This window comes from Trichomycterus rosablanca, chromosome 21 (assembly GCF_030014385.1).
Source record: "Trichomycterus rosablanca isolate fTriRos1 chromosome 21, fTriRos1.hap1, whole genome shotgun sequence".
NCBI classification, from domain to species: domain Eukaryota; kingdom Metazoa; phylum Chordata; class Actinopteri; order Siluriformes; family Trichomycteridae; genus Trichomycterus; species Trichomycterus rosablanca.
This window is the reverse complement of record NC_086008.1, coordinates 5412700-5434239: the sequence shown is the minus strand read 5'-3', so window position 1 is coordinate 5434239 and position 21540 is coordinate 5412700. Positions and strand designations below refer to the sequence as shown.

Here is a 21540-nt window from a genome sequence, read left to right as displayed (position 1 = left end):
CACACGGGTGTTCATCGTCTCATAACATCTGAAATAACTGCACAAATGTGGATCCCCCCACCCCACCCCCAAACTATTCCTTTAAGTAATGTTGAAAAGCAAAGCATTTTCAGCCCACTGATTGCACTTCTTTCTGACACAAAATGAATCAGGATGTTTGCTGGTGTCGCTCATCTTAACAGCAAAAATCATTCTGTCATGAGGAGAAATAAACTCTTAAAATTAAACATTGCTTCTAGTTTACAATTGAACATTTGACAGTAACAAATACACAATCAACACATTTATTCTATACATAAAACAAGATGCTTCACTTCCCTTTGGTTATCTGACATGAACAATAAAAGGAACCAGCTCGATGATGAACGTTATAGCAGTATGCCTAGCAATTCATTTCTTTCTTGGAAAATAGCTAAATCCATACATGGTGTCTGGATATGAGTTCACTGTGAAGCTGAATCAATAACACTGCATAAACCACAAGGCGAACATACAAAAGCGCATATTTAACAGTTTTATACACTACGGAACATTAAGTGTGTTTTCATATCCTAAACAATCATAACTGAAAAATACAAACTTAAATGACCACATTGTGTGGATTTATCTGCAAAGCTTTGTTTAAGCAGCATTAAAAGAAAATCATACAAACACAACAAGACTAAAAGTTTAGTGTTTAATGTAACTTGGACCAGGAAAAAGAACAAACTAACCATTTCAGAACTCAGCACTGTTTATAATATGTCTCCTGTTTGCTTGTACCACATCCATCCCACGTCTAAATCCAAACTTTTAGTGAATCAAAATGTCAAAAAAGTCCATTTTGTTTGTGTTAAAATAAAGTTTGCACCACCAAGTTATTACATTTAAAAAAAACATAAGAAAAAAGATTAATTTTATTAATTCACACTCACCACTTCAACCTGGTCAAGGTTGCAGTGGGCCTGGCACACACCCTGTACATAGTGCCAACCCACTGCATTTCAACATGTACGTTTACTCACTTACAACCAGGGGCAATTTCAACCAGCCACTCCACCTCCTGCCAGGCAATGGTACAGTTGTGTTCAAAATAATAGCAGTCCAACATCACTAACCAGATCAATCACTGTTTTTGGTAGAAATTATATTTATACATGGCAAAAAACTTACTAGTAGGTGTAGTAGAGTAATAAAAAACCAACAGACCCAACCATCATGACATGCATGCTGCTGATTCTGTATAATTGAATAAGTAACTAAAAGGGGCATGTTCAAAATAATAGCAGTGTAAAGTTCAATTAGTGAGGTCATTCATTCTGTGTAAAAATGGGTGTCAAACAGGTGGCCCTTATTAAAGTATAAAAGCAGCAGATGTTGTACATGCTGGTTATGGTGCATTTCTCTCTAAAAAACAGAGTGAAATGGGTCGTTCCAGACATTGTTCAGAAGAACAGCGTACTTTGATTAAAAAGTCGATTGGAGAGGGAAAAACATATAAAGAAGTGCAGAAAATTATAGGCTGCTCAGCTAAAATGATTTCAAATGCTTTAAAATGGCAACCAAAACCAGAAAGACGTGGAAGAAAATGGAAAACTACCATTCGGATGGATTGAAGAATAGCCAAAATGGCAAAGACTCAGCCAATCATCAGCTCCAGGGAGATCAAAGAAGGTCTAAAGTTACCTGTGAGTACTGTGACAGTTAGAAGACGCCTGTGTGAAGCCAAGCTATCGGCAAGAAGCCCCCGCAAAGTCCCATTGTTGCAAAAACGACATGTGCTGAAGAGGTTACAATTTGCCAAAGAACACATTCACTGGCCTAAAGAGAAATGGCGCAACATTTTGTGGACTGATGAAAGCAAGATCGTTCTTTTTGGGTCTGTTTGGGACAGTTTGTCAGACGACCCCCGAACACTGAATTCAAGCCACAGTACACTGTGAAGACATTGAAGCATGGTGGCGCAAGCATCATGATATGGGGATGTTTCTCATACTATTGTGTCAGGCCTATTTATCACATACCAGGGATCATGGATCAGTTTGAATACATCCAAATACTTGAAGAGGTCATGTTGCCTCATGCCAAAGAGGAAATGCCCTTGAAATAGATGTTTCAACAAGACAATGACCCCAAACACACCAGTAAGCGTGCAACATCTTGGTTTCAGACCAACAAGATTAACGTTATGGAGTGGCCAGCCCAATCTCCGGACCTTAAACCAATAGAAAACTTGTGGGGTGACACCAAAAATGCTGTTTCTGAGGCAAAACCAAGAAATGCAGAGGAATTGTGGAATGTGGTCCAATCGTCCTGGGCTGGAATACCTGTTCACAGGTGCCAGAAGTTGGTTAACTCCATGAAACAGATGTGAAGCAATTCTCAGAAACAGTGGTTATACAACTGATTATTAGTTTAGTGGTTTACAGGAAAGCTAAATATTGAAGCATTTTTCAGTTTAAACAGTAAATGTTTGAGTTTGTAAAGAAAAATGCAGACACTGCTATTTTTTTGAACAGCCTAATATTCCCTTTTCTTCACTTTCTGTAAAGTAATAACACATTTGATCAATTTTAATTCATGTTTTGATTTGGAAAAGAATGTGCAGTGTTGTCAATGCATTTGTGTGTATTAAAATAAAAGCTATTATAAGAATTCTGAGCTTTATTCACTGTTTTAAACACACTGCTATTATTTTGAACACAACTGTAGCTCAGTAGTTAAGTGGCTGGACCAGTGATCAGAAGGTCACTGGTCAAGCCCCACCACCAGGCCCCTGAGCCCCTTAACCCTGATTTGCCTGCACTGTATTTAGTATCAAGTGTAAGTCTTGTTGGAGAAAAGTGGAATCCTGGTATGAAATCCGGGCACGGCCTTAACCAATCCATCACATAAAGAATGCTGCTAGCATACAGATCAACAATCAGATCAGTGTACACTACTAAAACAAACTGCAGAGCCAAACACATACAGCTATAAAATCAACACGTAACGTCTCAAAATGCAAGAAAAACCTGCAAGTTCCTGAAAATGATCAGTTTTAGTAATAGTGAATCCAGTGTTCACCTTTGGCTTCACAGTGAATGCAGAAAATTCAAAACATGTACAGACTCACACAGGAGAATCAAACTCTAATCCTGAACGTCATAGCACGTAATTACTAAACAATGCAAGTCAAAATAAAGAATTCTAAATAAAAAGTGCTTCCTTCATCATCTAAATATCAAACTGAAGGTTCACGAGGCAATATCATGTGCAAAATACAGATGTCTTTTCATGCCGTTTACATTCAATAAGTAATTTAGGACCGTTATCGATACAACTCTTCTCACGTGGATCTCACTAAGGTGCGTTCGTACAGCAACACTTTAAAAAACTCAACACAAAATAAATCAATCTATAGACAGAAAAGAGGAAAGTACCACAAGCTTGACTGTTAGCATGCTCCCAAGGCAGATTCAATATAATAACCGAGGTGAAATCCGATTTTACAAAAACACTGAAAAACAAACTGAACTGCTCATTAAAATGACACTAAGGTAGAACCCCGGATGGACGAAGCTCACCGGGGCGATATGTTATCTCATGACATCAACAGCTGTAAAGCACAAGTTCAGAACAGCACAAGGTTAGAACTGATTTCACAATCGTTTAGTCGTCCTAGTTTAAAGTTAAAAATACTACAATAAATCAATTCTATAAGATCCCATCGGTAGGTTTGAAGTTTGAATTTCCCCAATACACGAGCACTCCGTAGAGACGATAGAGAAGATTCCTCTGAGTCCTCCTGAGTCCTCCTGTTTTCCTCTGGTCTGGAACCCTGTACAATAAGAGCTGATTTTCTTCTCAGACTCAAAGAGGTGTGTTCTGACAGTGTTCAGCAGGTCTGTAAGTTCCATCCACTTTAGAACACGTGTCTTGTTAAGGCCAGACAGACGGACCCACTGACAAAGCAGGTCAGGAACATCATTCCCAGACCAGACTGGAATCCTTTATTTGAGGCAGTTTTTTCTCTCTGTGCTGTAGATGGACGTTTCAGCAGAGAGTGTCTGTGTTAAAGGACAACTGCACCTAACAGTAATCAAACAATAAAAAATGATCAGTGTTTGTTAAAACTGCTTATTTATTTTATTAACTAGGATTTTAACGTCATGTTTTACACACTTTGGTTACATTCATGACAGGACAGGTAATTACTGTTACACAAGATTCATCAACTCATCAAGTTTTTAATGTCAAACACAGTCATGGACAATTTTGTATCTCCAATTCACCTCACCTGCACGTCTTTGGACTGGAGCTCCTGGAGAAAACCCACACAGACACAGGGAGAACATGCAAACTCCACACAAAAAGGACCCGGACCGCTCCACCTGGGAATCGAACCCAGGACCTTCTTGAGCCAACGTGCCACCCTTTTTAAATGTGCATGGAAAGAATTATTTTCTTTTCACGCCTCCTCTGACACGTGTGCAGCCCTTAGCAGACCCCTTCTTTTCACCCATGCTTTCTGCACAGGCGCCTCTATCTGCTAACCAGGGTCCTCACACAGCATCTGAAGACCCCACCCTCTTAGTCCAGTCATCCCGCCTTAGCAGACACGGTGGCCAATTAGTGTCTGCTGCAGGCACTGCCAATCGTGCCCGCTAGATGGTGTCCAACCAGCCGGTGGCAGATTCTCGGCACCTGGGCGCTTGGCTTTATTTTTTTTAAAGTAAACTACAAAAAATATTGGAAGAATTTGTTGCCAGTGTTTTTGTGAGATAGAACAAGACTTGACTTGAGGAGTCTATTTATAATGTACTGAAAATTTCATTAGCTGACATTTCCTATTGACAACTTTCGACCTGCCCGATAAGTCCTAATGAGCACATTAAGGCCTAATGATTTAATTATGTTTTGAGACTTTACAACTTGAAGGGCGTCCAGATTTGCAAATGCCACAAACTAACAAAGATAAAATAGTAATAATCAAGTACAAACACATTAGCATAATGTTCTTTTAATAGCTCCCGAAGTTTTTACTTCTTTGGGAATCACTAGAATATGTTTTGACACAAATTACAAGCTAAACATAATATTCACTTGGTACTGTCTTACTGAATATGAGAGTTATCTGCAAAAGTGGCTGATTTTTTATACATATTACCCAGCATCATAAGCTTTAGGGGCAAAGCTTAAATGTGTTCATGCTGATTACTGAACACTTATTCTGACAAATAAATTGCAGCTTTATAGTTCCCGTTCTTACCCGTTCTTCTTCAAAGCTAATGAGTCCTTCATCATCATCGCTCTCCAGTTCCTCGGGTTCCTCACTGATTAGAGCACTCAGCTCAGTATTAGCCGCTCGAGGACGGAGGATACTGAGCAGACGCTGCAGCGGAGACTGGCTGCTTTTAGACGGAGAACTCTCCTGTTGCTCCAGGTTATCACTCTGCTTTTTGGCAAAGTTGACAAAAACCTTCAAGAAAAAAAGAAAGAGAAAAGTTTATAGACACAAACCTCTGCAAAAACGCTTGAAATTTGCACTTAGTACATAAATAGTGCTAGTAATAATATGAGTTTCATTTATTTGGCAAAAATGACAGTATTGGTAATAGCTGAAATATGTTTGTTTGTTTGTTTATTGGGATTTTAACATCATGTCACATCATAACACAGTCATGGACAATTTTGTATCTCCAATTCACCATACTTGCATGTCTTTGGAGGAAACCAGAGCACCCGGAGGAAACCCACGCGGACACGGGGAGAACATGTAAACTCCACACAGAAAGGACCCGGACCGCCCCACCTGGGGATCGAACCCAGGACCTTGGACTGGACATGTCTGTAGTTTTGGAATGGAATGTCCAACAAGCTCATGTTCAGGTGTCCACAAACATTTAAACATATATACTGAAAAGGTCTAACAACAGTGTTCAAATATTAATAACGAATAATAAATGGAGTTCCAAAATAAGCAGAAGAACAAAAGAAGCGCTTACGTTATCAAGAGTGGTTTGGCTGACGGAGTAATCCTCGATACTCAGCACCTCCACCACCTGCTCCATTTTACTGAACACCTGGGCTAGAGAAATGTTCTCCGACTTCAGCTGGTACTGGATCTTAGTGTGGTGCCTCTCCTGAAAAATGAAAATACAAAACGGCTACTAAACAACTTTGTAAGAAAGATACAAAAATGCCTGAGCTGGTACTTCGTTTAGTCTGTCATGTAAATTTATCTAACAACACTTTTTTATTTTTAAATAACTGCAACGTTCTGTGGATCTTTGAACGTGTTAACAAACCAGAGAGATGTGAATGCAACCCAGCAATAATAGTAGCAGTAATAATAGTAGAATTTAAATATAAGCTGTACTTTTATTATCCTGTTATTTTCACATTTAATGTTGTTTTAGTAGCATAAAAGAAATAATATTCTGCTAATGATCATCACACAGAATCGCACGCCTTGGTGTTCTGTCACTGAATAAATAAATACTTGAGTGTTCTGTCTGGCATGTTTCTCTGTTACAGCTTTATGCAGCAGTCACCTTGACCAGACAGAAGATAGCACCGCTATGCTAATGCTATGTTAGATGTAATGGCAAAGAGGTGCTGGTATGTTAACTGTGTACTAACACTAACACTATCTACAATAAATCACATCTTTTGTTAATTTGGTGCTATTAAATAAAATACTGAGCCATTCATTCAATTTAGATCACCTCATTTCTTTCTGGTGTTGCTATGCTAATGGAAGCTAGCTAACCTATTTATTGCCTCTGCACTTACGTTTAGCTGGCTGTCATGCTAAGCTGCTAAAGCCAAAAGGCTCAGTGTGATTGCATAATGTTCTTTGAAACAGAGCCAAAACGATGGATTTTAACAAAGAAATATAATTAAATTTGTGAGTTTTTTTCCCACCAATGCTGTATTTATATTTAGCAAAAAGTCTGCATCATAAAAAAGCAAAACAGAAAATAGGTGGTAATGTGTTAGTGGTTATATAAAGCAAACCTTTAAAATGGCTTCTGGAAAGTTCCTGTTGAAGAATCGGATCACTTCTTTCACGCTAGCAGTCGTCTTGGTACGTACTGTGATCATGTATCCGTCTCCAAACCTGTAGATCAAATATCAAAATTACCAGCAGCTTTAAGAGGGAGAAGAGTTGAAACACTGGTCTAGATAAAATACAGTGCCTTGCAAAAGTATTCAGCCCCCTTGAACTTTTCAACCTTTTGCCACATTTCAGGCTTTAAACATAAAGATATGAAATTGTAATTTTTTGTGAAGAATCAATAACAAGTGCGACACAATTGTGAAGTGGAACGAAATTTATTGGATATTTTAAACTTTTTTTAGAAATAAAAACCTGAAAAGTGGGGCGTGCAATATTATTCAGCCCCTTTACTTTCAGTGCAGCAAACTCACTCCAGAAGTTCAGTGAGGATCTCTGAATGATCCAATGTTGACCTAAATGACTGATGGTGATAAATAGAATCCACCTGTGTGTAATCAAGTCTCCGTATAAATGCACCTGCTCTGTGATAGTCTCAGAGTTCTGTTTAAAGCGCAGAGAGCATCATGAAGACCAAGAAACACACCAGGCAGGTCCGAGATACTGTTGTGGAGAAGTTTAAAGCCGAATTTGGATACAAAAAGATTTCCCAAGCTTTAAACATCTCAAGGAGCACTGTGCAAGCGATCATATTGAAATGAAGGGAGTATCAGACCACTGCAAATCTACCAAGACCCGGCCGTCCCTCTAAACTTTCAGCTCAAACAAGGAGAAGACTGATCAGAGATGCAGCCAAGAGGCCCATGATCACTCTGAATGAACTGCAGAGATCTACAGCTGAGGTGGGAGACTCTGTCCATAGGACAACAATCAGTCGTACACTGCACAAATCTGGCCTTTATGGAAGAGTGGCAAGAAGAAAGCCATTTCTCAAAGATATCTATAAAAAGTCACCTGGGAGACACACCAAGCATGTGGAAGAAGGTGCTCTGGTCAGATGAAACCAAAATCGAACTTTTTGGCCACAACGCAAAACGTTATGTTTGGCATAAAAGCAACACAGCTCATCACCCTGAACACACCATCCCCACTGTCAAACATGGTGGTGGCAGCATCATGGTTTGGGCCTGCTTTTCTTCAGCAGGGACAGGGAAGATGGTTAAAATTGATGGGAAGATGGATGGAGCCAAATACAGGACCATTCTGGAAGAAAACCTGTTGCAGTCTGCAAAAGACCTGAGACTGGGACGGTGATTTACCTTCCAACAAGACAATGATCCAAAACATAAAGCAAAATCTACAATGGAATGGTTCACAAATAAACGTATCCAGGTGTTAAAATGGCCAAGTCAAAGTCCAGACCTGAATCCCATCGAGAATCTGTGGAAAGAGCTGAAAACTGCTGTTCACAAACGCTCTCCATCCAACCTCACTGAGCTCGAGCTGTTTTGCAAGGAAGAATGGGCAAAAATTTCTGTCTCTCGATGTGCAAAACTAATAGAGACATACCCCAAGCGACTTGCAGCTGTAATCGCAGCAAAAGGTGGCGCTAGAAAGTATTAACGCAAGGGGGCTGAATAATATTGCACGCCCCACTTTTCAGTTTTTTATTTCTAAAAAAAGTTTAAAATATCCAATAAATTTCGTTCCACTTCACGATTGTGTCCCGCTTGTTGTTGATTCTTCACAAAAAATTACAATTTCATATCTTTATGTTTAAAGCCTGAAATGTGGCAAAAGGTTGAAAAGTTCAAGGGGGCTGAATACTTTTGCAAGGCACTGTAGCTGTAATAGGTAGCAGAGCTTAAATTCCAGCTTGCAAGTTTGATACTGGCATGCTAGCGTGTTTTACCGCTGTGAACTTTCTAACCTTTTTAAATCCTGGGAAATGTCAAAATGAATGTTTGAGTCAAGAAGCATGTGCTACTGATATTGTATATAACACTTAGTCTAAATGCTTTATTGTTCCTTAAAGTTTAAGATGCTTCATGAATTTGAAATCTGTAATGACTTATAACTTGTGTACTTTAAACCCAGCCTAAGTCCCCCCTCTTACCTGTTCTTGAGATGCTGAATGCTGCCAAGACACTTGAAGCGTCCATTAACCATGATTCCCAGCCTAGTGCACAATGCCTCACACTCCTCCATACTGCCAAAGCAACATGTTTTTAATATCAGCATGTTTAAAAACACTAACTGAACCTTTTTACTTAGGTCAAACGTTCAAATCTGCAACACGGACGATTTCCTCACCTGTGTGATGTCAGCACTACTGATCTTCCGGTCTTGATGATGTCTAGGATGAGATTCCAGAGGAAGCGACGAGCCTTAGGGTCCATGCCAGTGGTGGGCTCATCCTACAGCACACAAAACAGACATGATATGATCAGATACAGATCTCACTTACTCAACTCAATACGTCCAGCCAAATAAAAGCCAAAGAAGAACATAAAGGGCCCCAACCAGGAAAATCAGAGAGGGGTATCCGATCAGAGCGATGGCCGTGGAGAGCTTGCGTTTGTTCCCTCCACTGTAGGTGCCAGCAGGTTTGTCAGCATACTTCGTCAGCTGGAGCTTCTCCAGAGCCCACTCCACCACCTGGAAATGAGAAAGATGGAGACAGTTAAGAAAAAATAAAAGTGAGTGATGATTACTATTAAGACTACTAGGGATCACAAAAGCGCCCCACAAGGCTTAGTACTTTGTCCATTCCTTTTTTCCTACCTCTACACTCAGTATCTTGATGATTTAATATTCTCACACGGCTTTACTTTTCACTCTTATGCTGACCTTGCTTAACACATCCTGTCCTTTTCTCTCTCTGACATTCTGGGGCCAGCTTGCATCTTAGCATGTCTAAAGGACGTGTCAGCATGGATGTCAGCTCATCACTAAAAACTAAATTCCAACATCACCAAGCTGATGTTTATTCCTGGAGATGAGATTTTCCCAGCTCATGTCGCTAACCTGACCCAGATACACAGCTTCACCGCCCAAAACATCAGAAGAATTCAGAATTGCTTGTTCAGTTTTTTATTTTTTGTTTGTCTGAATTCTCTTTGTTGATCTTGAGCTATGGTCCCTCCACTGTTATGGTCCCTCCACAGCTATGGTCCTTCCACTGCTATAGTCCCTCCACTGCTTTGGTCCCGCCACTGCTATGGTCCCTCCACTGCTATGGTCCCTCCACTGCTATAGTCCCTCCACTGCTATGGTCTCTCCACTGGTATAGTCCCTCCACTGCTATGGTCTCTCCACTGATATAGTCCGTCCACTGGTATAGTCCCTCCACTGCTATGGTCCCTCCACTGCTATAATCCCTCCACTGCTATAGTCCCTCCACTGCTATGGTCTCTCCACTGATATAGTCCGTCCACTGGTATAGTCCGTCCACTGCTATAGTCTCTCCACAGCTATGGTCCTTCCACTGGTATAGTCCCTCCACTGCTATGGTCCCTCCACTGCTATGGTCCCTCCACTGCTATAGTCCCTTCACTGCTATGGTCTCTCCATTGCTATAGTCCGTCCACTGGTATAGTCCATCCACTGCTATGGTCTCTCCACTGGTATAGTCCCTCTACTGCTATATTTCCCTCCACTGCTATGGTCCCTCCACTGCTATGGTGCCTCCACTGCTATATTTCCTTCACTGGCCTCCAGTGGCTGCAAGCCTCAGATCACATAGAAGATGTTTGCTTGTAGAGCAAAAATGGACCAGCCCTCACCTACCTAAACATGTTGGCCAAACTATGATTTGTACCTCAAATCCTTTAAACCAAGTCTGGTTTGACTTGACCTGCATACAGTTTTAGTCATTCAAAATGACTCTGCTCTTTTAGGAGGCTTTAATCAAAACAGAGGAATTAAAAAAAGTAACTGCCCCCTTTGTAACTGTCCATGTTATTGCACATTTTGTACAGCATGTCTTTTTAATCACACCTACATTATCTACTATATCAAAAATTAATTGCCCCTTATTAACTGGTTGCACTAGCGTTTGCAGAAATGACTGCAATCAAACACTTGCTACAATGGTATATTTCTTATTTATAGTGCCGTGGAGGAATTTCTACCTTTTTTATCCTACCCTAGCATCTCTATAATGTTTAACTGGGGATTTAAACTACCCTTATCCAATAATGGCAGGTCATCCCAGTCCTGATGCCGCGAAGCCCCTTTACACCTCATTACCACCGCCATGCTCGCCTCCTGCTATAATGATCTTTGTATTTGCTTTCTGCCAGACTTAATGAAATAAATGCTGTTCAAAAAAGGAATGAAGATGCATCTCTAAAGGGTCTGATCACCCAGGTGTGACTCCTGGGTAGATTTACCAGTGTTTAAGGTTTCCTAGAGCCTTAGAATAGCCTAAGATCAGTACACAGTGTTTCTGTTGTATTCAAAGTGACAAATACGCAGAAAATACGAAAGTGGGCAATGACTTTTTTACATTAACATTTGCAGCATTTGGCAGACGATTTTGTCCAAAGAGACTTACAGTTGTGAATTTGAGCAATTGAGGGTTAAGGGGCTTGCTCAGGGGTCCAACAGTGGCAACCTGACAGATGTGAGGCTTAAACCAGCAACCTTTTGATTACTAGTCCTGTACCTTAACCGTTCAGCTACCACTGGCCACTGTATGTTTTGTATGTGGTGTGTGTGTGTGTGTGTGTGTGTGTGTGTGTGTTTGTGTTTACCCGCTCCTCATCCTTCCACGGTATACCCCGGAGACGTGTGTAAAGCTTCAGGTGCTCACGTGCCGTTAAGTCCTCAAAAAGAGCATCAAACTGTGGACAGTATCCAATACTCTGCTGCACTCGCAACAGCTCCTTCAGTATACTGCAGCATGAGAGAGAGAGAAACTGATTCAACCTGATCATACTACTCATTTTTAAATGTTTATAAACATACAAGAGGGCAATTCCTTTAGTTATGAATGAGGCACAGGTTTGAGGACAGTCTGATTACCTGTACCCTCCAATGAAAGCCTCTCCTCCAGTGGTACTCTCATCTCCAGTCAGCATTTTGAAGGTGGTGGTCTTTCCTGCACCATTGACTCCTAGCAGCCCAAAACATTCACCAGGTCGCACACCCAGACACAACCGGTCCACCGCCAAGATCCGGCCCATCTTGCGTGATTTATACACCTACAGTTAAACATGTGACACAGTTAATGATACTGAGTTTTTACAACTATGCCCATCTATGTGTATATATGTGTCTGTTCATACCTTAGTGAGGTTTTCAATCTTTAGCATGTCGTTTACAGCATCTCCTCTGAGCACTCTGCGTCTTTCACGGGCCACATCTACATCGTCATCTTCGATTGGCTGACTGTTCACAGGAACTTTCCTATTCAGATAAAGCAAAAGAAAAAAGACATCAGGGTGCTACTTCTGCTTTGTTTAAAAATCATGACTGTCCACATTTATAAAGACTGACTGAGGTTTTCGGAGGAAGTTGTACTGGCACAGGATGGTGATGAGAAAGCCGACAAATCCCTCAATGGTCATGGCCACCAGTCCACGGGTCACAATGTCCCATTCGAATGGAGACTTCACCTTATCGAACTGACCTACAGGAAACAGATATGTGGTACATTAGAGGGCAGAAAAGAACTTACATGCATTTCTGCATCTCAGTGGTACAGGCGGCGATGAAACAACAGTGGTGAACTAAAAAAGCATTAGATTAGAAGAAAAAGGGGATGAAGTGCACATGCAGACACACTTAATGGACGATTATTCTGAGCAAATCCTTTATCATTGTGGGTAATAACTGTACAATGAGGTAATCAGTTTATAAGATCAATGGCAATAGATTAAAGTTTTGTATTTCTCATTAATTGCATTCTTTATACATAATATGACCACTGACAGGTGAAGTGAATAACACTGGTTATCTCTTCACCATGGCACCTGTAAGTGGGTGGGATATATTAGGCAGCAAGTGAACATTTTATTCTCAAAGTTGATGTTAGAAGCAGGAAAAATGGGCGAGCGTGAAGATTGGAGCGAGTTTGACAAGGGCCAAATTGTGATGGCTAGATGACTGGGTCAGAGCATCTCCAAAACTGCAGCTCTTGTGGGGTGTTTCCGGTCTGCAGTGGTCAGTATCTATCAAAAATGGTCCAAGGAAGGAACAGCAGTAAACCGGCGACAGGGTCATGCTGGCTCACTGATGCACGTGGGGAGCGAAGGCTGGCCCATGTGGTCCGATCCAACAGACGAGCTACTGTAGCTCAGATAGCTGAAGAAGTTAATGCTGGTTCTGATAGAAAGGTGTCAGAATACACAGTGCATCACAGTTTGTTGCATATGGGACTGCAATAGGGGGACCAACACAATATTAGGAAGGTGGTCATAATGTGTATCTACTATCTATAACTGCTGTACCATTCAGATATTTTTAGCAAACAGCTAGAAAGAATGCAAAAGGCATTTACCAAACTCTATATTTCTATTTTAAATGCTCTCTTAAGGACAATCTTTTTACATGCTAACTAGTGCAGAAAATGATTTATTCTTGATGGGTAAATAAAACACCTACAATAAAATATAATAGACTATAATGCTTTTATTTCTGTTTCAAACTTCATTTACACCTATTATCCGTGTCAGGCTGATTTAGTTTTAATAGCATTCTTTTTCTCTTTTATGTTTTATGTGCTTGTGTCTTTTATGCTGCAGATCTAATTGCTCTTTGGGGATTAATAAAGTCGTGCTGTATTATAGTATGACGTTGTCTTGTAAGTTTTTCCTACTTTTTCCATTTTGTACCCAATTCAGTCATGGCCAATCGGTACTTACTTTCTCTCATCGCTGCCACCCTCACCACCAATCTAGTAGAGCCGAGGCCGTCACACACCCCCTTAGACACGGGTACAGCAGATCGCATCTTTTCACCTGCCAGGGATGTGTTGAAAAGAAGCCACCCACCCAACCCCCAGCAACAAGAAACCTGTTTCAGCTGTTGTCCCTCCCTTACAGACCCACAGCCAATTATGTCTCTGTGTAGGCACCTGGCCGGCTGATAGCAGGGCTGAGATTTAAATCTGGGAGCTTAGGATCTGAGCATTGGTGGGCTAGTACCTGCATTTTACCGCTGCACCACCCAAGCACAGATATTCCTGTTTCTGTATTTAACAAAAGGAACTTGCCTATCTTCGCATAGTACTCATTAATGTATTCGTTATACGCCATCTCCATCAGTCCATGACCCAGGTTATAATTAGGAAAGATGAGAAAACACGACTTCAGATAGCTGTTCACCAACTTCAGATCCTACAGGACGAAAGACAGAAAAACAACTTCAAATTCAAATAAATCAAGTTTGCTTGATGTTCACTTAAATAAAAAAACAAAACAAAATTATGTTAACTTCGTTACCTTATCATGTTCAAACAGCTGGAGAAGAAAAGTTGCTACAGTGGCTGTGATTCCTATGAAGAGGTTAATGACGATGAGGAAAACGTAGGCTGTGCTGGGTACCTCAAACCAAAAAGAGGCTGGATACATGATAGGGGTTATGGACCAGCTGGAGAGAAAAAAATCACAAAACAAATACAATGCGACTTATTAATAAAGGTTTTTTACAGTTACAGTTACAGTTATTAACAGGGCAGATAGGTTAATTTCACCATCTTTATTTCATCACGGAGTTCTCACAGAATACCAGTAACATTAATAATAATAGAAAATAACAATGAAATTTAAGGTCATGTTGGATCCAAAGTCTATTCAGGAAATAACGTGTGCAGACGCAGCACTATCTGAGCAGGAATAAACTCTGGACCAAGTAAACCACAGGGAATCATTTACACTCAGTCATTACTAAAAAGAAATTTATAGAAGATCATGATAAAGTGGTTAACAAAGACAAAAAAATAATCAATATTATTCATGATAAAGCGGTTAACAAAGAAAATAAATTATAATAAATATTATTTGTGAATATAAGAAATCTTAAACTAAATTATATTATAATAACCAGTGACTGTGCCATAAATTGGACATTTTTTTACACTATCCACAGTCAAGCAAGCTTTCCAGTGCCATGGGCTTACTGGTGGTGCTGATTACATGGACGAACTAAAAGAAGCAGCACACCAGCTTATAGCCCATTGCATTGAAAAGCTTGCTTGACTGTGGACAATGTCAGCAGCAATGTTGCAGCAGCTTCTAACTGATGCAGTGATTATTGGATTAACACTATTGTAGTTGTTTCAAACTAAAGAAGGCATTACTTATACTATAATTTATAGTATCATTTAATTATTAATATAATTAATAATGTGTCCACATGAATAATGATTAATATAATTTATAAATATTATTAAGAATTAATATCATTAGAGTCACTTAATAATTTCATGCAGACATGTTCTACGTTCTCAGTACTGTGTTGAATTTACAAACCCATAGAGCAGGAAAAGTGCCACCACTGCCGGGAAGTTTTTGGGTGACGTGTATGCAGGAAGGTCGAACACAAACAAAATGAGAACACAGCATGTGGCAGGGACCAGGTAATTCAGCTAACGGAGGACAGAGAGAACACAGAGAAGTCATTTACACTCTAGCAGTGAACTCGGTTTGAGTACGAGGAACATCACACACTTTCTGATCTCACCATGTCCCAAATGTAGTTGGCCAGCCAGTAGATGACGGGGTCACAGCCACTGACAAACTGCAGGTGCTTGGCCTTGGTGGACTTCTCAGCTACCAAAAACACCACAAAGCTGGCCGGGACAAAGGACATGGCCACGATGATGAAGATGGCAATGACCACATCAGTACCCTGCAGGCTGGCGGACAGAGGGAGGAAAACAGATCGTATAAAGAATTACTGTATGTAAAGTTAAAGTTAAAATATGATAATCCTGATCCATTGCTTTGCCAGCACATCAGGAAAATTCATAGGGGTTTCAATTATAGCCTTAGGTTTTTTTTTCTCAAAAGAGTTTTTATTACAGAAATGTAATTAATTTTATATTATTTATGTTAATTATCAGCGCTTTTGGGAGAGTGTGATGCCCCGGGGTAGACAGGTGCCCGATCCACAGTGTTTTACTGCACAGCACCCAGTGTTAACATTTAGCACGAGACCCACTGTGACACTGACCAGGATGAAGTATTTAATAAAAATAATAAGTATAATAAATGCATTTTAAGCATTGTGTTACGGATGAGTAATCATTTTTTCCTGTTGGTTGTTATTAGGTTAAAGATACAAAAATTAAACCACTGAAAACTGTTTATTTTAGAGGAAACATCTGTGATTTTCTTTAGCTGTTATTTAATGTTAGTACATTTTCTTATTAAGGGTTATGACTGTAAACACAGTAACCCTGCTTTAAAAACACCTGATGCAAACACAGTGGCAATATGTTATTTAAATATGAATTTAAAATTGTTCTACAGGGGTGGCACGGTGGGTAGCACTGTCGCCTCACAGCAAGAAGGTCCTGGGTTCCCCTGGGATCCCCAGGCGGGGCGGTCCGGGTCCTTTCTGTGTGGAGTTTGCATGTTCTCCCCGTGTCTGCGAGGGTTTCGTCCGGGAACCCTGGTTTCCTCCCACAGTCCAAAAACATGCAGTCAGGTTAACTGGAGACACTGAATTGCCCTATAGGTGAATGGGTGTGTGTATGTGTGTCTGCCCTGCGATGGACTGGTGCCCCGTCCAGGGTGTTACTGTGTGCTTTGCGTCCATTGAAAAGCTGGGATAGGCTCCAGCTAATCCCCCCCCCCCCCCCCTCACGCGCGCGCCCCTAATTGGATAAGCGGTTAAGACAGTGAGTGAGTAAGTGAACTGATCTACAGAACAGTTCAATAGAATTGCTAGTCATCTGCCATACACTCATGACACAAAACACACCGAAAACTCCTCAGTATGTCTTTCTGTAACCTGGATGTGAACATTTTATATTTTTATTTATATTTACTGGTTTGCCTATAAATAATCAATCATGTGCTATCATTAGCATTAACCCTAAAGTCCAAACCTGTTTTAGGTTTTAAGCTTCTAACTTAACTCCATGTTGATGTCTCAGAAAGCAATACTGAGTTTTTTTCTAATCATGTATATAACTCTATTACAATATTTACCATTTCAGCATGAAGCATTTTTATGATTTTTTAAGAGGAAGTGTTCATAGATTTTTGCATGAATATCAAACAATTCTAATCTTAATAAATCTAATCTAAAAGTTAAGAAGCCAAAGAAAGCACTTACAGATAGTCCAGAGAGAGGCTGGCACTGGTCCTGTTCATGGGATGATTGGTTACTGTAATACCTACACAGATATAAACACAAATATATATTTATTTTTATAAGTAGTACAAAAGACAGATTATTTATCACACAAAATATCTGATGTTAGCTGTTTTAAGATACTGTATCAAATGTTTTAGTAATACTAATACAATACAATTGTATCATCTAGAACCCTGGGTCTCGCTTAGGTGGAGAGATAAATTAGAGAAGTTACAGAGAAAGATAATAAAAATTAAATAAACTTGAATGCGAACGCCCCCTTGTGGAGGCTTTATGTTACATCTTGTAAATCAAAGAAAGAAAGATGCATTATTTGTGTTGCCTGGGTTGCATAAAACATTTTTGAACAACCCTGGTCTAGAATCTTTAATCAACAATCCATAACTTATGACTATTGAGTTTTTTGAGAACAATACGTGATAATGATTTGGGTTAACAAGGTTTATTGGAGAATGTGGGATCATTATACGAGAGACATCAGTATTATATTGTCATTATTATTGCTATTTAGTTAATGTTTTGTATGTAATACTAATGTACCAGGAATGCGAGGCCGTTGGATTACTCGTGCAAGTCTAACCATGCAGAGCTATTATACCAGACTGTTGTATTTTGCATGTGAGGATATTATGTTTCATATGTGAGACTTTTAAAACAGGCAACAAGGCTGTTATATCAGATTATATCAGGCATGCAAAGCTACACTATCCGACATCTGAGCCTGGCCTCTCACCATAAGCTGCTGGGTTGCCCTTGGTAGGGGGCAGATTGGCACGCAGGATGGCATTGTTCAGCACATTAAGGTAGGTAGGCATGCTGTGGTAGCCTTTATTATTGTACAGCACCTGCAGAAACAGACAGAGAGCAGAAATCATGCACATCAGACTAAATTTCACCACTGGAAAACACGTGAGCAGTTAAATGAACCGTGGCTCACCTGGGCTGATCTCCTTACTGCTATTTTGCGAGCCATTGGAGACATCTTTCTTCCAAACGATGCAGGTACTGATTTCTGGATGTTTCCGACAGTAATGCCTCCATATCTGTATCAATGGGGAACACACACCTATTTTAAATGTCAATTTTGGAAGTATATATGGCAAGAAATAACAGTCTAAGTAAATATAGTGTTGTATACACCACATGCACTTGTCTACAGAAATGTTAGTTTTGTTTGTTTAATGCTGTGTTCACAAGAGACCATAAGAACAGAACAGGCATGACTGTTGACCTCCTACAGTTTGGGGGTCCAGTACCTCTCTTATGCTGTAGTATTTTGCTTGGTTGGTTTGGGTCATTTAAGGAATGGTCACTACAAGTTCTTACGACCAATCAACATGATAAAACATTTACATTTTTAGCATTTAGCAAACGCTTTTATCCAAAGTGACTTGCAGTCATGTGACAGTATACAATTGAAGCAATTCAAGGTTAAGGGCCTTGCTCAAGGGCCCAACAGTGGCAACCTAGCACTGGTGAGGCTTGAACCGACAACCCTCTGATTACTAGACCAATACCTTAACCACTAAACTACAGCTGCCCTACATTTCTATCCTGATGGGAGAGTCTCTAGGATCAAAAGGTTTGTTAAAGCTTCACCTGTGCAGCCTCATGCGGTCGGAGGTGTAGAGAAGGTACTCGGACACGTTCCGACCCGTGATGTCCACAAGAATGTCCCCGGTAACAACCTTTGTCAGCGGAGGTCGTCCCCCAACACCACTGGGGCAGGAGAAGCCAGTGCCCTGCATGGAGCAGATACAGCGCACTGGCTCGTGAATGGACAGCGGCAGCGGAGGGGGAGACGTCACCACCTCTGTGAAATCAGAAAGAGATCCTGGCCTATAAACATCCCCATCACTCATACCTGCTGTGTATCACATACACTGCTTTGCTCTAGTGAGACTCACCGTGGGCAGTCGTTGGAGGAGCTGCTGTGAGGTTCCAGACGGCGTAGTCAAACCGTGACTCTGGGTCATCCGAGGGCGCAGGTGAGGGTGGAGGAGGCACAAAATTGGATAGGGGCACACCCTGTGTAAACGAGTCCAGGCACATGGGGTCAAAGTAGCGAGCAGCCAGCGTTTTTGCATTGTTGGCATACGGGTTGAAGCTCTGCGCCAGCTGGTCCAGAGTGCTATTAAATGGGGTTTTCAGCACACATGTGGCACCCATGCCTGAGGGCAAATGCAAGGTGTTGATAATCTTCTGAGGACTGGCATCCGGTGACAGTTTACTCCTGTAATGGCAAAGTAAATTGTAATAGTTAGAGTTTATTAATTTTGCAACATGCAACTAATGCAACATGAGTTCTCAGAACCTGGGTTTAGGACTAGGTTTAGTCCACTCACAGTCTGTCAGGAGTGCTAAATGTTCTCCTCACACCCATGCATGTGTCTCCCCATCTCCCAAAAACATGCCAGTAGAAAAATTTACTACTTTTGCCCATTAGAATGAGTAAAAATATAAGTTTGTTTTGCCCTGCAATGAACTAGTGCCCTTTCCAGGGTGCATTCCTGTCATGAGCCCAGTGTTTTGGGTGGCCCTGTGGGATCATAACAAGGACAAAAGGGTTTATGAATAAATGAATGAACCTGTACTGCGGCCGATCCTCGTTGGCATAGGGGATGAAGTTTCCTCTGGGCTGGGTGTAGTTATGATACTGAGACGGTGACAGAATGAGGGGAGGCAGGTCACCTACAGAAACAAAAGACAGTTCAGTGGAGCAGAGAAAACACACTGACACACTTATATACTTCCAGTGCAACAACAAGTGGCAGCCTACTCAGTAGCTTCGTGTTTGTGTTGCCTATTACTGCAATTTTCTTTTTTCTTTTCTCTAGTGTATGTTTAGTGTGTAATTGTGTTTCATATGGATATGGAGCCTTTTTATGGAAGAGAGTGGCAACTACGTTTATTTGAGGAAAGAGCTGCTGGCTCTTCAATCAATAAAGTATCTGTCTGTCTGTTCATCTGTCTGTCTATCTATCTACTTATGGTTTATTCATAAGCCAATGCAGGACGGGTTCAACACGGGTTCAACTGTGCACATTGTTACATTATTACACAGACACCTTCATAATCGGCTGGGTTATTTATACCGGGCAAGACATGAGACGCATAGAAAAGTCATTTACAGTCCTGTATAAATAGAATTTCATTTAAAGACCCACACAAATACTCAAATTCACACGCAAACACTATTTCAGGTCCTCTGAAACCTCATTCACTCCATAAACCTATTATAAGGAACTGAAGAGGAATTCAATAGGTTTGCTCAGTGACACAATCTAAATGCCTGCTCATACAAGAAAACTGCTGTTCACGACCCTTTACGATGGACAGGCAGAGACAGGAACACTTAAGCCAAACACGGCATTCCATTGTGGTTCAGTTAGCAGTTTGACATTTACAGCATTTAGCTTTTATTCAAAGCTGCTTACTATTGTGACCACATACAGTTTAAGCAACTGAGGACTAAGGTCCTGGCTCAAAGGCCCAACAGTGGCAACCAGGCAGTGGTAAGGCATAAACCAGACACACACAGTATTGTCCGACATAGCAATTTACTTACATGTAACCCTTAATAGAAGTTCATTGTGATTTTGCAGGCATCCTAGATACATTTTAACCTCCTGTACTGACCTTTCGTGACCAAATGTTTTAGCAGTGTGAACAGTTTAGCTTACATTACTGTTTGATCTACAGTCAATACAAAAGTTGCAACCAAGAGAACAAACTTGTACAGGGTGGGGCATAAAGATCTCCCACATTTTGAATGAATCTACCAAAAGAACCCAACTATCTAGAAAAAAAAATGCTTATATTTCTGAAAAGTACATAAAAAAACAGTTTTGTTTTAATGGGTTTTAAAAATTATATCAGAAAAATGGCGGCCGTTGTTGGCAATACATTGATGGAGTCGTTCCCGGAAGTTCTCCAAGACTCTCCGTGTCATCTCAGGTGGTACTGCGTCGATTTCCTCTCGGATCCTTTCCTTCAAATCCTCAAGAGTTCGAGGACGATGTCGGAAAACCTTTTCCTTTAGGTATCCCCAAAGGAAAAAGTCACAAGGGCTTAAATCTGGTGACCTTGCCGGCCACCCCACGTCTCCCCTTAAAGAGATCAAATGCCCAGGAAACATTTCCCTCAACACTCCAAGCGAACGTCGTGCTGTGTGAGCTGTGGCCCCATCCTGCTGAAACCATACATGTTCTGTATCCAAGTCATCCAGTTTCGAGCGCAGAAAGTTCTCCAACATTTCAACAAAATGGTAGAGCCTAGCCTACCGA

At 40.7% G+C, this 21540-nt stretch overlaps 1 protein-coding gene across 1 annotated transcript in view; it reads right to left on the bottom strand.

Moving 5' to 3' along the window:
• Window positions 1–662: 662 nt before the first annotated feature.
• The window catches only part of abca2 (ATP-binding cassette, sub-family A (ABC1), member 2), an 83944-nt gene continuing 63066 nt past the window's right edge, over window positions 663–21540 (bottom strand). Inside the window, exons 29-49 of the mRNA XM_063017777.1 lie at window positions 19843–19945; window positions 19162–19487; window positions 18854–19067; window positions 18192–18297; window positions 17988–18099; window positions 17213–17273; window positions 15611–15785; window positions 15400–15515; window positions 14371–14518; window positions 14142–14265; window positions 12425–12557; window positions 12214–12334; window positions 11951–12129; window positions 11680–11821; window positions 9446–9580; window positions 9236–9339; window positions 9039–9131; window positions 6982–7084; window positions 5967–6104; window positions 5231–5440; window positions 663–4050 (exon numbers count right to left, since the gene is read on the bottom strand). Of these exons, the coding sequence (XP_062873847.1) occupies window positions 4015–4050; window positions 5231–5440; window positions 5967–6104; window positions 6982–7084; window positions 9039–9131; window positions 9236–9339; window positions 9446–9580; window positions 11680–11821; window positions 11951–12129; window positions 12214–12334; window positions 12425–12557; window positions 14142–14265; window positions 14371–14518; window positions 15400–15515; window positions 15611–15785; window positions 17213–17273; window positions 17988–18099; window positions 18192–18297; window positions 18854–19067; window positions 19162–19487; window positions 19843–19945 (2879 nt within the window). The 3' untranslated portion in view covers window positions 663–4014. The remainder of the gene's footprint in view (window positions 4051–5230; window positions 5441–5966; window positions 6105–6981; window positions 7085–9038; window positions 9132–9235; window positions 9340–9445; window positions 9581–11679; window positions 11822–11950; window positions 12130–12213; window positions 12335–12424; window positions 12558–14141; window positions 14266–14370; window positions 14519–15399; window positions 15516–15610; window positions 15786–17212; window positions 17274–17987; window positions 18100–18191; window positions 18298–18853; window positions 19068–19161; window positions 19488–19842; window positions 19946–21540) is intronic.